General features: G+C 41.9%; 1 protein-coding gene across 1 annotated transcript in view; it reads right to left on the bottom strand.

Moving 5' to 3' along the window:
- Window positions 1-15376, bottom strand: part of LOC117472599 (A disintegrin and metalloproteinase with thrombospondin motifs 3-like) — a 102465-nt gene that overhangs the window by 56875 nt on the left and 30214 nt on the right. Inside the window, exons 3-4 of the mRNA XM_034117896.1 lie at window positions 15269-15374; window positions 2309-2452 (exon numbers count right to left, since the gene is read on the bottom strand). Coding sequence (XP_033973787.1) covers window positions 2309-2452; window positions 15269-15374 — 250 coding nt within the window. The remainder of the gene's footprint in view (window positions 1-2308; window positions 2453-15268; window positions 15375-15376) is intronic.

Here is a 15376-nt window from a genome sequence, read left to right as displayed (position 1 = left end):
CTGCTGCTGGTAGTGCCCAAGACCAGGCTAAAAACCCGAGGGCACCGAGCCTTCACAGCAGCTGGCCCTAGGCTCTGGAACACTCTGCCCCTCCATGTGAGGTCGGCCCAGACCCTAGGGGTTTTTAAATCCTCACTAAAGATTCACTTCTTCTCCCTGGCCTTCTAGTCAGAGCGGAGCATGACACTTGACTATTCCCTGTGTTTTTGTTTTTTATATTTCTGTTGTAAATTATTGTCTTTTATTGTGATTGTAGTAATGTGTTTTTATTACATGTACAGCACTTTGGCTCGACCAAAAATCGCTTTTAAATGTGCTATATAAATAAAACTTGATTTGATTTATTTGATTTGATTTACTGCAAGTTTTGCTAATTTTACATTTTAAAAAGCTGACAAAATACTTTGCAAGTTTCTGTTAAAAAAATATATTATTTAAATAATTTAGCTGATTATCAACATGTTTGTGTAGACAGACTGAATGAAATGTAACTCTTTGTTTCCACATAATTACATTCATGGAAACAACACAGTCCATTCATACTCACAACTTTATAGCATATATCCTACATTTTAAACAAGATTATTGTTTTATATTCAACTCCAAACTTACTGCACAGATGTTTTCACATTAAAATCCTCCCAGAGACTCAAACTTCTGCAGATTTGTTTTGAAATCAAAGCCTACATGATGGCTTTGATTGTAAAACACTGGCAGGAGGTGTTTCTTTGACAGTAATGCAAAGTTGGCAGACTAAAACTCAGATCAGCTCAGTGTTTAATACGACAGGACTGCTGATATACCAATAAAGTAAGTGCTGCAGAAATGGATGTTATCTGAAATGTACAATGTGGGCCATTGTTGTAAAGGTAGTTGCATCCCCATTAAGGCTTTTTACCAATTGATTGAAAGTCAGCCATTATCGAATACTTTATTTGAAAATTCACTGTATGGTCCTTGCTCTAAGTGAAAAGCAAAGCATCCTACAATTTAGCATTTTGTTGTTCTGCGGCTTCTAATTACTGTTTGTTCGAACATACAATGCTTTAAAGCCTGTGTGCAAATATTCTAACTGAATGCTACACACAGTTTTCACAGAGCATTTATCATTTCTTCTTTCAATGACAGTTTTGCACCTGTATTTCAGTTTGAGGACACATTGTGTTGCACATGGCCAGGTGGTGAACAGTACCTCAGCTGCAGTAAATGCCATCATGGCCGCCTTTTGTTAAACTGACAAATCGTATGTTCCTTTTTATAAGTGATAAATGAGCACCTCGCACATGTTTGCACAGCTGTCTACCCAAGCTTTCTCTTTCCATCTCAGAACCAAAGCTGTATCATCCAATATTATCACACAGCATTAACACTTTTAATACCGTTTATGGATTTATTGCTGCAATGGATCCAATTAAAATAGCCGGAAGCTGCTCTAAAAAAACTGTGTGCTGATTGATTTCACAATGTCATTTTCGTCTCTCACTTCGCTGTCAATAGTTGAGCATTTCACTGTTAGGAATTGATTTTTGTGCAGCTGAGTGAAAAACTCAAGGTCCCTGTCACTGTTTGGCGATTGCATGATACTTTTGGATAATGGAAAATATTGCACATAATGGTTTCAAACAGTGTATCAAACAGTTTAAGTGCTTTTGGAAGACAGCTGCAGGTTAATGGTGTTAATGTAGGTACACTTAAGTGTGTTCCCAAGACATTATAAATATAGGTTGCTTAAGGTTATTATTAAAGAGAATTTCCCAAAAATTGCTCCACAAATTGTAGTACTTCTATTTGATAGGCATATGTTATGGTGCAGATAGTGGCACCATGTTACCAATTACAGTATGGGGCACTTTAGAATTTGGCTTCTGAGCTGTAAAATGTTGGTTCCAAACGTTTTCTTAACAAATGATCTAATCACTTTTTCTTTTTAAGAAATGTGTTTTGTTTTTTCTTATGCCAGAATGTTTCAATACTGTTGTTTTCAAAGAAATTCAGATGTGGCTTATTAAAAATCAGCTAAATATATCAGCATTTTTTCTTAACAAATGGCTGAAGCAACACAATACATTAATGATCATGATTGGACATTCACTTTGCTTATATTCATTCCAATACAAATTATGGCAACCATTTAGCATGACATATTTTCATGCTTTTTTTTAAAGCAGATGCAGATGAAAAAGATTTTCTGGCGGTCAAACATGTTTCTTTTTTAGCCCTGATAGAGGTTTGAGTTCTCGGAGTGCTTTCCAGATAATAGATACATTAGTGATCAATCTGTGGATGTAAACTGCCAACATGGACTCACTGGATGTATCTTTTCAGCTCCTGTCCGCTGCACATGGACCAGTGGTATCGATGGAAGGCTGCCTGCACCAGAGGAGCCATCACGCTTCCCATCGACGTTTCGTCTCCGCAGCGGTTGCCTTGGCCATCGTGCTCCATGCCCAGCCTATTCCCAAAGAGAGAGACGAGGAAATACTTACAAAACTGCAGATTATCAAGATTGACAAATGCCCAAGGAGTTTTAAGTAAATACGCTGATTTAACACCTTTGACATATTGGGGGACCGAAGTGGAAAACAACCTAAATTACTCAAATAATTTATCGTTATAAACAGATAACTTCTACATTTTTTAGACACTTTTTTTTTCTGCAGCAGGTGGATGTTTGAAAGCTTGTCACGATGTAGCCTGAGGGCTTTTGACATCTTGGTAGAAATGTGCTCCCTTTAGGAATGATACAAATGTGTAGAAGTGCACATTTGTATCATTCAAATATTACGTACCTAAATCCCTTCATAATAATCTGAAGGCCACATGTTACATACAAGACACAAATAATGCATGTTATCATGTCACTTCACTTAAACCAGTGGAATTTGTTTTCAGTATTGGATTAAAAACACTTAGTACATAGCATTAGTAATACGTCACCCATAAAGTATCACGTAAATATTTCCAAATTATCTCTGACTTTGTTTTACCAGGCAATAGAAAATTGGCATTCAGACATCTATCCGCAAAATAACTTTTTCTGCAAAACTACATTTTAAAATGTAAATAATGCATTGCAACACTTGACCTCGGTACTGTTTATACAATGCAGGCCAAGGGGTTCTCTTCTTCACTCTAAATCTTTTACAAACACAGACTCACCGTAAGTCCTATTGAATTAACCTTGGGGGTTTAGTTGAACCCATCGAGTATTCCTTTGGAAATTCTGTGCATATATTAGTGATGTGTCGGTCAAGAACGAGCCGATTCTTTTGAACGGCTCTTTGGTACGAACGAGGGGAACCGAGTCCTACTTGGTGAGAGCCGTTCTTTTTATCGTTCAATCGTTGGTCCGCACTCACTGCCTGCCAAAATCCACTCCCCTTAAAAAGCTTGATTTTGTTCCCCAAACGTATTCTGTGAAGTCCCGCCCCTACTCTGTTTGGTAGGTTTCAGCACGAGGAGTGAGGTGGGGTGGGTCTTAAGGGAATACGCGAGAGAGAGAAGTTAGTGATGGGAATTATGGCTCTTTGAAGGGAGCCGGATCTTATGGCTCCGTTCCTTTCAAAGAGCCGTTCAAAAGAGCCGTTCAAAAGAGCCGTTTTTTTAAAAAGGGGGCGGGGTTACTAGGTTTATCTGCGAAATAATCACCAGGATAATGATTGACTGCATTGCCAGACCTAATGTCAATAATCTGCATTGTAAACATGACACAAGGTGGCGCCATATCCATGTCATTCATGTCAGTGAATGTACTTTCAATGTACCCTCTGCATGTGTTAAGTAAATAAAGTTGCCTTGCCTTGAATGAAATTCACGCAACTCTTAATATTAGTAGTGTGTTTTTAAGTGGCGATGGAGATTATTTGTTGACCCTGCTTTAAAGGATATTTTGCCTTTACAAATGGTGCTCTTTATCACTGCCTGGGTTTTGGTTGAAGTGCATCCAAATGCTGCTGCGTTTTCGCATTTGGCTCATTTTCCATCCGAAAAACACGTCGTCTATCTGTCCAGTACCACTTGTTATGACTTCTCTCTCACGTATTCCGTTAAGACCCACCCCACCTAACTCCTCGTGCTGAAACCTACCAATCAGAGTAGGGGCGGGTCTTCACAGAATAGTTTGGGGAACAAAATCAAGCTTTTTAAAAGGCGAGTGAATTTTGGCAGGCAGTGAGTGCGGACCAACTTTGATTGAACGATAAGAAGAACGGCTCTCACCAAGTACGACTCGGTTCCCCTCGTTCGTACCAAAGAGCCGTTCAAAAGAATCGGCTCGTTCGCGACCGACACATCACTAGAAGTCATAACAAGTGGTACAGGACAGGTAGACAACGTGTTTTTCGGATGGAAAATGAGCCAAACTTGAAAGCGCAGCAGCATTTGGATGCACTTCAACCAAAACCCAGGCAGTGATAAAGCGCACCATTTGTAAAGGCAAAATATCCTTTAAAGCAGGGTCAACAAATAATCTCCATCGCCACTTAAAAACACGGTATCTAATATTAAGAGTTGCGTGAATTTCATTCAAGGCAAGGCAACTTTATTTACTTAACACAGACAGAGGGTCAATTCAAAGTAGTACATTCACTGACATGAATGACATGGATATGGCGCCACCTTGTGTCATGTTTACAATGCAGATTTTTAACATTAGGTCTGGCAATGCAGTCAATCATTATCCTGGTGATTATTTCGCAGATAAACCTAGTAACCCCGCCCCCTTTGAAAAAACGGCTCTTTTGAACGGCTCTTTTGAACGGCTCTTTGAAAGGAACGGAGCCATAAGATCCGGCTCCCTTCAAAGAGCCATAATTCCCATCACTAGCATATATACAGTGGCGGCGCCAGAGCATTTTTGTTGGGTAATCTATGGTAGGGCTAACCCATACAGTGGTGGTGCTCAAGTCAGTATTTGCAATGTAATTACATACACGCTATATCGCCCCCCTTGACAGTGAAACGCCACGCGTGAGGTTTAGATTATTTCCCTGTCTCAATCAAAATGGAACTGTATGAAATAAAACGGCACATTTGTCTTGTAGTAAATAAAAAGGGATCACTGTGAACGTGACGTATGATAGTACACGTTGAAGATCCAATGGGGATACTGAATGGCGGTTTCGATTGATCTCAATCAATAAGGCATGACGCAGATCCAACGTTGCGTTGCTCTGATTGGCTGTAGGTCTATTCAAATTGCATTCGGAGGCATTTTGATCTGACCGCGGCCGCGCTGATATTTTAACGCCAGAGAATTTACACACCTTTAGTGTATAAAACTCCCCCACTACTTAGACTATTCCTTGCACCCCTCTTATAGCATAAGCCCGAATGGTCTCAACCATATTGCATCAGTAACGTGCACTTGTTGTTACAGCAGGATCAGTTTGTGTGCTGTGGACACGACCCGTATATTTTCGCAATCCGTGTTCTCAACATTTAGCATTTCGCTTATTATTTAATTGAATTTGCATCACTTTTCATGGTGGGGCTGAGGTGGGGCTAAGCCATTTCTTGGTATGGCTGTAGCCTACCCCAGCCATACCCTGGCGCCGCCACTGCATATATATGAGAGTAAACTGAAGAGACTGGAAATGCAATGAGAAACAGTGACAAATGTCTGCAGCCACAGTTGTACCGGTTTCACGATCACAAGTTGTCGTTTGTGATTGGCAGCCAATCTCAAGAAGATGGTTGAATTAATATATTCAAAATGTTTGACGAGCTATCAAACTTAACTGCCGACATTGCAGGAGTGGCTTCCAGTAACTGCTAGAATCCACTTCAAGACACTGGTACTTGCGTACCATGCTGCGAATGGATCTGGCCCTTCCTACATCCAGGACATGGTTAAACTGTACACCCCAGCATGTGCACTCCGCTCTGCATCAGCCAAACGGCTCGATGCACCCGCACTGCGAGAGGGACCCAAGTTCCCATCAGCAAAAACACGTCGGTTTGCTATCCTTGCTCCAAAATGAGGCATTCACAGGGCATTCAAAGGCCAGATGAGATATAAGCCCTCCAGTCTGGGTCTATCTCTGGTAGTTGGACAAGCCCAGAGAGGAACAAAGTCAAAGATAATTTTTTAATGCACTCTCACTCATACTGAATGTGTCAATCAGGCCGATCTCCAATTATAAAATAGCATTTATTTTTTCATAACAGAAGTCCTGAACGTTTTATGGTTAACATCGAACTATCTACCAGCATGTTACCAGCCACATCTCCATGAGAACTGAGCAAACATCATCCGTTGACTAGGACCATGATGTCTGAGAAATGTTATAGAATTATTTTGTTTGTGGACACTCATTTGGGATTGATTGAGGAAGTTGCATTGCATTCAAGTATCATCTGCCTTGCAGTGGAAGTGAAGGCCAGGGCAGCACATGATTTGATGGGGAAGAAGCTAGAAGATCAAGAGGAGAGGACCAAGCACTGAACCCTGGGGGACACCTTGGGACAGTGTGTCAGTGTGTGAGGAAAGCTAGGAGAAAGCAGTGCCGGTCAGAAGGATGGTGGTGGTTGATGGTGTCAAAAGCTGCAGTGAGGTCAAGGAGGATGAGGATGCTGAGGTGTCCAGAGTAGAGGAAGAGGTCATTGGTAACTTTGAGGAGGGCTGATTCAGTGCTGTGTTGTGAGCGAATACTGGTTTGTAATAGGTTGTTGGAGTTGAGGAGGGTTTTCAGATGGGTGGAGACTACACATTCCAGTATTTGAGACAGAAAGTGCAAATTGGAAATGTGGCAGGATTACTCATGATGTCCGGGTTGAGTCCAAGTTTTTTGAAGATGGGGGGGACAGCAGCCAGTTTGAGTGAGTGGGGGTAATGACCTAGAGTTGAAGGAGGAGTTGATGATGTGAGTGATGATTAGCTGAGAGATTGCTGGGAGACAGTTCTCGACAAGCTGTACGAGGATAATATCCTGGTTTTCATTATTTTTATAATTTTTGAGGGCTCCATGGGGGACACAGGGGAGAACTGAGATATAGTGTCTGAGTAGTAGATAGAAGGAGAGCGTGGGCGGAGTAGGAAAGGTCAATAATGAACTTTCATCTTCAAAATGTTGTTATAAAACAGTACAAGACTGAGGTAAATAACTTAATAATAAATACATTCCTACAAATGTCTCAATGTTCTGCTTTGCTTTGATGAAAAAAGAGCTTCATATAAACTTTATAATTCAAAACTCACTGAAGAAATTATGATGCAAACCGTTTTTTTATGTATAAGTTATGATGCACAGAGTATTGATATCTGCAGCAGAAGGGTTTAAGAGAAACAACATTTTGCTGTTTTTCAAAAATAATTGGATCCAGTGGACTTGTTGTTACGTGGATTTACAAGGTCATAAATGTAACTGTTATTAGTATTAATAAACTGACATTAAACAGCCATAAAGGAAAAAGGTTCATAAAGAAGACAGATGGTAGGTAGTCCATTTAGTTTGGTGAGTCATACTGCAGGCAGCCCCAGTGGGTTTTGTCAATCATTATGTATCATTTTCTATGGTTGTGTTCTTTCATACAAATTGTTTACATTTTTTACAAATAGTCTCTGTTGTCACCCAACCTACACATCATCATGTAGCATGGATGACCAACAAGAGAAAGCTGGAGAAAAAAAGTTTGGATAGAAACGGGTGGGTCCATTGTGCACTGCTGTACATCCTGTGCTGTCCTTGCTGTGAATGAGAGGTCATGTTCTGCCAACAGATAGTGAGCATCAATAAACACTTTGGTAGATGTCAGTAGATGAGGCGTCAATACTGTATGTTCCAGTGTCACCAACACAAACTCCTATTCAGTTATTTTTACACACATGCATAAAAGGATGCAGAGCTTCAGCAGATTTGATATCAGCTCTCGAAAATGTTCTTTTTGCTTGTGATGCAAATGTTTTGCCAGTAATAATAAGAACTATGAATACAAAAAGAGCTTTCACAGAGCTTTCACTATTGACAACAAATCCACACATCTGCTGATCAAGGCCAAAGATGTTTTTGAGGCAAAAAAAACGGCCAGAGTTCAAATGTTTCAATAATTGAATTACCCCTGACAACAGCTGTGTGTCTGTACTGTCGAGCTCCTGGTTTCTAATTGTTTTCATATATTTGTCCCCTCAGGAGAGGTGTATTGATCCCTGTAGATGAAACCCTCGGTTCACTTGGCCCCAGGGTCAGATGCAGAGCAACAACCGCAACGAGGGATTCAGTGTTTCAGTAGGGGACATTTCAGCAGGACGGGTCTTTGCCGTCATAGCTTGTTGAGTCTGTCCCACAGCTGCTTATCGTTTCTCACTCTGACGTCTTGCTTCCCATTTTTTAAAGTCATTTACATTTCAACAAGATCAGACAATAAAGTAACAATTCCAAAACCTGCTGTTCATCGGATTAATCTGAACATATAGAGGAATGTACAGAGCTGTCCAGCCGTTCTATAAATTGTGAGCTATAACCCCTTAAAGTCCAACTGTTTTAATGTTCATTTATACCTTTTTGAAGTTAATAATAATGTCAACATGATTTTTTAAATATATTCTAAATGTTTTTTTATTAAAAGAAAGTAAAAAGGTCTTTATATAGAATGGAAAAATCTGAAATTATGTTTTGAGTCATAGCCAACTGGAGGGAAATGTAATTGAACAAATGAATGAACGTTGAATGTAGCATTTGTATGTTGTAAACATAATACTCAACTAAAAGATTGATAACACAAAGAGAGACTATGAATTAAATGCAGAGCACTACAGTAGCAAACACTAAGTGATTACAGCCTGTATTAAGCTCTCTTAATACATCCACATTCATCAGTTATTTCCAGTATTCTTTCTGTCTCTCTGCCTTTTTGTGCCACATAAATAGGCAAGGGAAATGAGATCTTCACATCCTGAAAGACTTTCCTTTCAGCAGGAATCCTAGTTGTTGCCTAGTGACATGTCTGCAAATACAGTCATCATTTTGATCAGTGTGTTGTGGTGAGTATTTCTGGAGTACTATCATTTGCAGTCTTCAAATATGTTTCCAGTTGTGTTTGACAAATGTGTGTGTGTGAGTCAGATATAGTAGTGTTGCTTTGATGTAGACTTCAACAGTGACGTTATTTTGAGGTAGTGTGGGTTACATTGTTTCCCCTAGGATGGAGTCATAGCAGTTTTTTTGTGTGTGCAAAGTGCGCCCCACCAATATGTTTCTATGTGTCTGCCAGCACAAGAAAGGCTCTTGAGGCCTAGTACAGACAGTGGCAATGTCTCATTTTACACAGGGGTTATGTACAAGATGTATTCTAGGGTGGGTAAAGGAAAAAGGGGACAAACTGTTTCAGAGTGCATGTGTTTTTTGGACATGTGCTCAATAAACAAACATTTAAATTCGATAAAGGCATGTTCACTGTCAGGGTGCTGAGGTCCAGTCTGCTTACTATAAAGGCCAACACAGAGATCACACACAATCAGAGATCCCATGGAAACGGAGCCCCGCGGAGACATTCACACTTGTCTTATGAGGCTGTGTTATTCAGCAGAGGGAGAATAACTTCCCTTCCCTTCCGTCACAACACAGCGTACCCTTGGGAAGAGTAATGGAGTATAGAGGTGCTCAGAAAACACCTACATGGACAGAGAATAAATAACATAACCAGAACTAGTCTGCTGATGCGCCGGTGAAGATGGCCGCATCGTCTTTGTGCTCCTCTCCAACTTTGCCCATTTTCGTATTTTGTACATATTTCTTTTACTTTTGCCGTTTTACTTTTAACATGGTTCGCAACATGCTAGCCGACCGCACCTACTCTGCCATACAATATAGCAGAGAGGAACTTTTCCAATTGCGAAACTTCGTGGACAATATTAACCCTCCGACAATCAATGGAGATTCACCATGGCTACCTGTTGCTGTTCTACCTGAGAGACGCAAGAAGAAGACAAAGCGGGGATGCCGGGCCGGGTTGCTGGTCAGACTGAGAAAACGTGAGAATCGGCCCCCTCTTCCGAGTATTCTTCTGGCTAATGTTCAATCCATTGAAAATAAGCTAGATGAACTCAGAAGCCGGATTGCTTTTCAACGGGACATTAAGAACTGTAACGTGTTAATTCTCACTGAGACTTGGCTCAACCCCGCTATCCCGGACTCCGCTATTGTCCCTGACGGATTCTCTATTTTTCGTCAGGACCGGACTGCAAACTCGGGGAAAAGTAAGGGAGGCGGTGTGTGTGTAATGACTAACAACAACTGGTGCTCAGATGTGAAGATTATTTCATCGGACTGTTCCGCACAGCTAGAGCACCTCATGATCTCATGTCGGGCCTTCCATCTGCCGAGGGAATTCACATCTGTTGTGATAACAGCAGTGTATATCCCGCCGCAGCCACTCGCCGACAACAACACGGCACTCGATCAGCTGTTTGGGTTTATTGATAAAACCGAGACTTCACGGCCAGATGCGGCGTTCGTTGTGGCCGGAGATTTCAACACCGCCAACATGAAGAAGGTTTTGCCAAAATATTACCAACACATCAACTTCCCGACGCGCGGGGGAAACATACTGGACCATGTTTATTCCCCTTTCCGGAATGGATATAAGGCTCTCCCTCGCCCTCCCTTCGGCAAATCAGACCATATCTCACTACTGTTGTTGCCTGCTTACAAGCAGAAACTTAAAAGGGACAGACCGATAACAAGGACAGTACAACGATGGAGCGAGGAGTCAGATTCAGCACTGCAGGATTGCTTTGCATCTACGGATTGGAGTGTGTTTGAGGACAATAACATCAACACACACACGGACACTGTCATCTGCTACATTGGGAAATGCATCGATGACGTGGTACCGAAGGTTTCTGTACGGACATTCCCAAATCAAAAGCCCTGGGTAAACGGTGAGGTGCGCGGCAAACTGAAAGCGCGCACTCTCGCGCACACAGCGGGAGATTTGGAGGAGTACAGGAAGTCTAGGTATGATCTCCGGAGAGCAATAAAAAATGCAAAGAGACAGTACAAAGACAAGGTGGAATCTGACTTCAAAGGCTGTAACACTAGGAATATGTGGGCGGGACTAAGGACAATGACTGACTACAAAGGAGCAGCGGGGGGTGCTGCGGGAGTGTCTGCGTGCGCATCTCTCCCAGATGAGCTAAACAGTTTTTTTGCACGCTTTGAGAGCAGCCAGGCTGTGGAGGTACAGAGGGACCAGGAGCTACACTGCCCTTTTGTTTTAAATAGGGCAGATGTGTGTAAATCCTTTAAAAGGGTTAACCCACACAAGGCTCCTGGACCTGATGGCATCCCTGGCCGTGTTCTCAGGGTGTGTGCAGTTCAGCTGGCAGAGGTGTTCACAGACATCTTCAACAGGTCCCTGCTGCAGTCTGTAGTCCCCACATGTCTTAAACACTCCACCATCATTCCTGTCCCCAAAAAGACAATCATCACCTGCCCCAACGACTACCGCCCAGTAGCACTCACCTCCATCATAATGAAGTGCTTTGAGCGGTTAGTCAAATTATTCATCACCTCCTCCCTCCCTGAATCTCTGGACCCCCTGCAGTTTGCCTACAGAGCAAACAGGTCCACAGACGACGCCATAGCCCTCACCCTCCACACTGCCCTCTCACACCTGGACCCGAAGAACAGGAACACATATGTGAGAATGCTGTTCATTGACTACAGTTCAGCATTCAACACCATTGTGCCCTCCAAGCTGGCCATCAAGCTCAGAGACCTCGGGCTCAACAGCGCCCTCTGTGACTGGATCCTGAACTTCCTGACGGGCAGACCCCAGGCAGTGCGGGTGGGAAATATCACATCCTCCACCCTGATTCTCAACACCGGTGCCCCTCAAGGCTGCGTGCTCAGCCCTCTCCTCTACTCCCTGTTCACCCACGACTGCGTGGCCACACACAGCTCCAACACCATCGTGAAGTTTGCTGATGACACGACCGTCATCGGCCAGATCACAGACGATGACGAGACGGCGTACAGAGAGGAGGTCGAAAACCTGACATCTTGGTGCCAGGAGAACAACCTCCATCTCAACATCAGCAAAACAAAGGAGCTGATTGTGCAACACACTCTCACTCCCTAAGCGTCCAGGAGCGACGCTTGGTCAGGGTCCCGTGGCGTCCAGTTGTGACGCGCCGAGGCTCCTTCAGCTTCATAAACGGACGCAAAGAGCTTTCAACTGATTGCAATGTATTCCCATCGGCGGCGGTATTTGACGCTTAGGGAAGCACCGCATTCGTTTGTGTCGGAGGCTGTTAAAGGCAATGTGAGCGTCCATTCCCATTGGATAACGGAGAATTGTACACCCGGAAGTAAGTATTCCCCTTACTGTCGATTGATTTGACAGTGATATCTCCACTACTCATCAACTCAAAAACACCAGATTATCCTTGTTAATTAAACGACTTTGATAGGTTTTAGTGTGTGTACAATGCTTTTGTCACGTTTTCCCCTTCAATTCTGAGAAACAAGTCGTTTTCTATGAGTTTTGGATGGCCGAAGACATTACATTACCCACAATCCTCTGTAGCAACCATAGACTGTATAAAACAATTAAATAATACATTATTCCGAGTGTGCTTGCTTTTCTCTTTGAAAGTCATCACATAACGGCATTGTAATACATGTTTCGGCTGAATTAAATATGACATATCTGCCGTAGTTAACTCTATTTATAGAGCCCTGATGACAAGACTTCTAGACAAACAGGAACTGCCGCCAAAACTGAAAACTTGACGTGGATCTTAAATATATAAGCAATTAAACAACATCTTACATTTCTTTTCACACAATACGTCTCCTTGCAGTATCAACACTAATTCGGCTGTCTTTTATATTTGATCCAATTGGTAGATAGGCTGTATTTACGCCATAACGGTGCACAGCTGATAGAAAGGGACACCTACTGGTTAAAGCACGTTATTGCATTTTATAATTTTATTATTAGATATGAATAGGATCCCTATAAAGTATATTGTTTACTCGTCGTTATTCTCTACTAATAGTTAATTAAAGACTGTATATAATGACTATTTTGCACATCCCATTCAAGATTTCACGATTTTCTAAGGTTTATTGACATCATATACACAACTACGGTGTTGTTATGCAATGAATGAAAAACTTGGGTCGCAGGTTCCTCAACAGTGCATTACAAGACATCTATCAATATGTGTGTATACCTCCACCATTAAACTGTCATATTCTGCACATTTCTTATACTATCTACATACATCTTATAAGAGTATAATACATATGTATAATATCAGTTAAAATAAGTGCTTAAACATAGTTAACATTGCAGGAAAGTAATATATTAGACGTTAAGTACTTTGTCAGGCTTAATATTTATCTGTAGATACAAATTTCACTGTGTGTGCTGTGTGCTCTGCATGTGTGACCATCAAAGAGGGTTTCATCCCTCCATATTCATCTTCTATACCCCCAAAGCTTTTTTCTTATTCAAAAGAAGACCTTAACCTAAAGTATTCTTTAATGTTTAAATAAAGCCTTATTAGTTTGTCTGTTTTGCACATCCTCCTATTAATATCTAATAATAAAATTATAAAATGCAATAACGTGCTTTAACCAGTAGGTGTCCCTTTCTATCAGCTGTGCACCGTTATGGTGTAAATACAGCCTATCTACCAATTGGATCAAATATAAAAGTCAGCCGAATTAGTGTTGATACTGCAAGGAGACGTATTGTGTGAAAAGAAATGTAAGATGTTGTTTAATTGCTTATATATTTAAGATCCACGTCAAGTTTTCAGTTTTGGCGGCAGTTCCTGTTTGTCTAGAAGTCTTGTCATCAGGGCTCTATAAATAGAGTTAACTACGGCAGATATGTCATATTTAATGCAGCCGAAACGTGTATTACAATGCCGTTATGTGATGACTTTCAAAGAGAAAAGCAAGCACACTCGGAATAATGTATTATTTAATTGTTTTATACAGTCTATGGTTGCTACAGAGGATTGTCTTCGGCCATCCAAAACTCATAGATAACGACATGTTTCTCAGAATTGAAGGGGAAAACGTGACAAAAGCATTGTACACACACTAAAACCTATCAAAGTCGTTTAAATAACAAGGATAATCTGGTGTTTTTGAGTTGATGAGTAGTGGAGATATCACTGTCAAATCAATCGACAGTAAGGGGAATACTTACTTCCGGGTGTACAATTCTCCGTTATCCAATGGGAATGGACGCTCACATTGCCTTTAACAGCCTCCGACACAAACGAATGCGGTGCTTCCCTAAGCGTCAAATACCGCCGCCGATGGGAATACATTGCAATCAGTTGAAAGCTCTTTGCGTCCGTTTATGAAGCTGAAGGAGCCTCGGCGCGTCACAACTGGACGCCACGGGACCCTGACCAAGCGTCGCTCCTGGACGCTTAGGGAGTGAGAGTGTGTTGGATTGTGGACTACAGGAAGCAGCAGGGAGAGGGACACGCCCCCATCGCCATCAATGGGACTACGGTGGAGAGAGTCAAAAGCTTCAGGTTCCTTGGGGTCCACATCACTGAGGACCTGACATGGTCTCTTCACACCACCACCATCACCAAGAAAGCTCGACAGCGGCTCTTCTTCCTCCGCAGGTTGAGGAGGTTCAAAATGGATTCCAGGATACTCTGCAACTTCTACAGGTGCACGATAGAGAGTATCCTCACTGGCAGCATGACGGCCTGGTACGGCAGCTGCACCGACCTCGATCGTAAGGCTTTACAGAGGGTGGTGAAAACTGCACAGCACATCACCAGGACGGAGCTGCCATCCATGGAGGACCTTTACTCCCAGCGGCTCAGGAAGAAATCACTACGGATTATCAAAGACCCCCATCACCCCAGCCACAAACTGTTCTTTCTGTTGCCGTCTGGCAGACGTTACCGCAGCATCCTGGCAAGGACAAGAAGATTCGGAGACAGTTTCTTCCCGCGGGCAGTGAGACTGTTAAAAAATTGAACTGTTGAAACAACTTCAAACATTCAACTGCTACTCAGTAGTATGTATCTAATACCTAATATATATATATCATTCCAATAACTTGTATATAGACTCATACTGCACTATTCCACATCATAACTTTATTTCATTTTTATAACTATTATTATTTTTGTATTGCTCTTGCTCTTATTGTTATTATGTTATGTTATTATGTTGCATTGTTGGAGAAGCCTGTGACATAAGATTTTCAACTGCATAATTACTCTGTAGCTATGTCAGATTGACAATAAAGAACCTTGAACCTTGAACCTTGAACTTACACATGTCCGGTCTCGTGAGCCACAACAAAGGCAGAGGAGAAGCCGTCTTCATGGTTGAGGGTGCAGCTCCGGACTGGGTGGCACATGCCTGTGACTGGAGCATAACCT

The sequence above is a fragment of the Trematomus bernacchii genome, unplaced genomic scaffold (genome assembly GCF_902827165.1).
Source record: "Trematomus bernacchii unplaced genomic scaffold, fTreBer1.1, whole genome shotgun sequence".
NCBI lineage: Eukaryota > Metazoa > Chordata > Actinopteri > Perciformes > Nototheniidae > Trematomus > Trematomus bernacchii.
The sequence above is the reverse complement of the archived record's forward strand: the minus strand, read 5'-3'. Positions and strand labels throughout refer to the sequence as shown.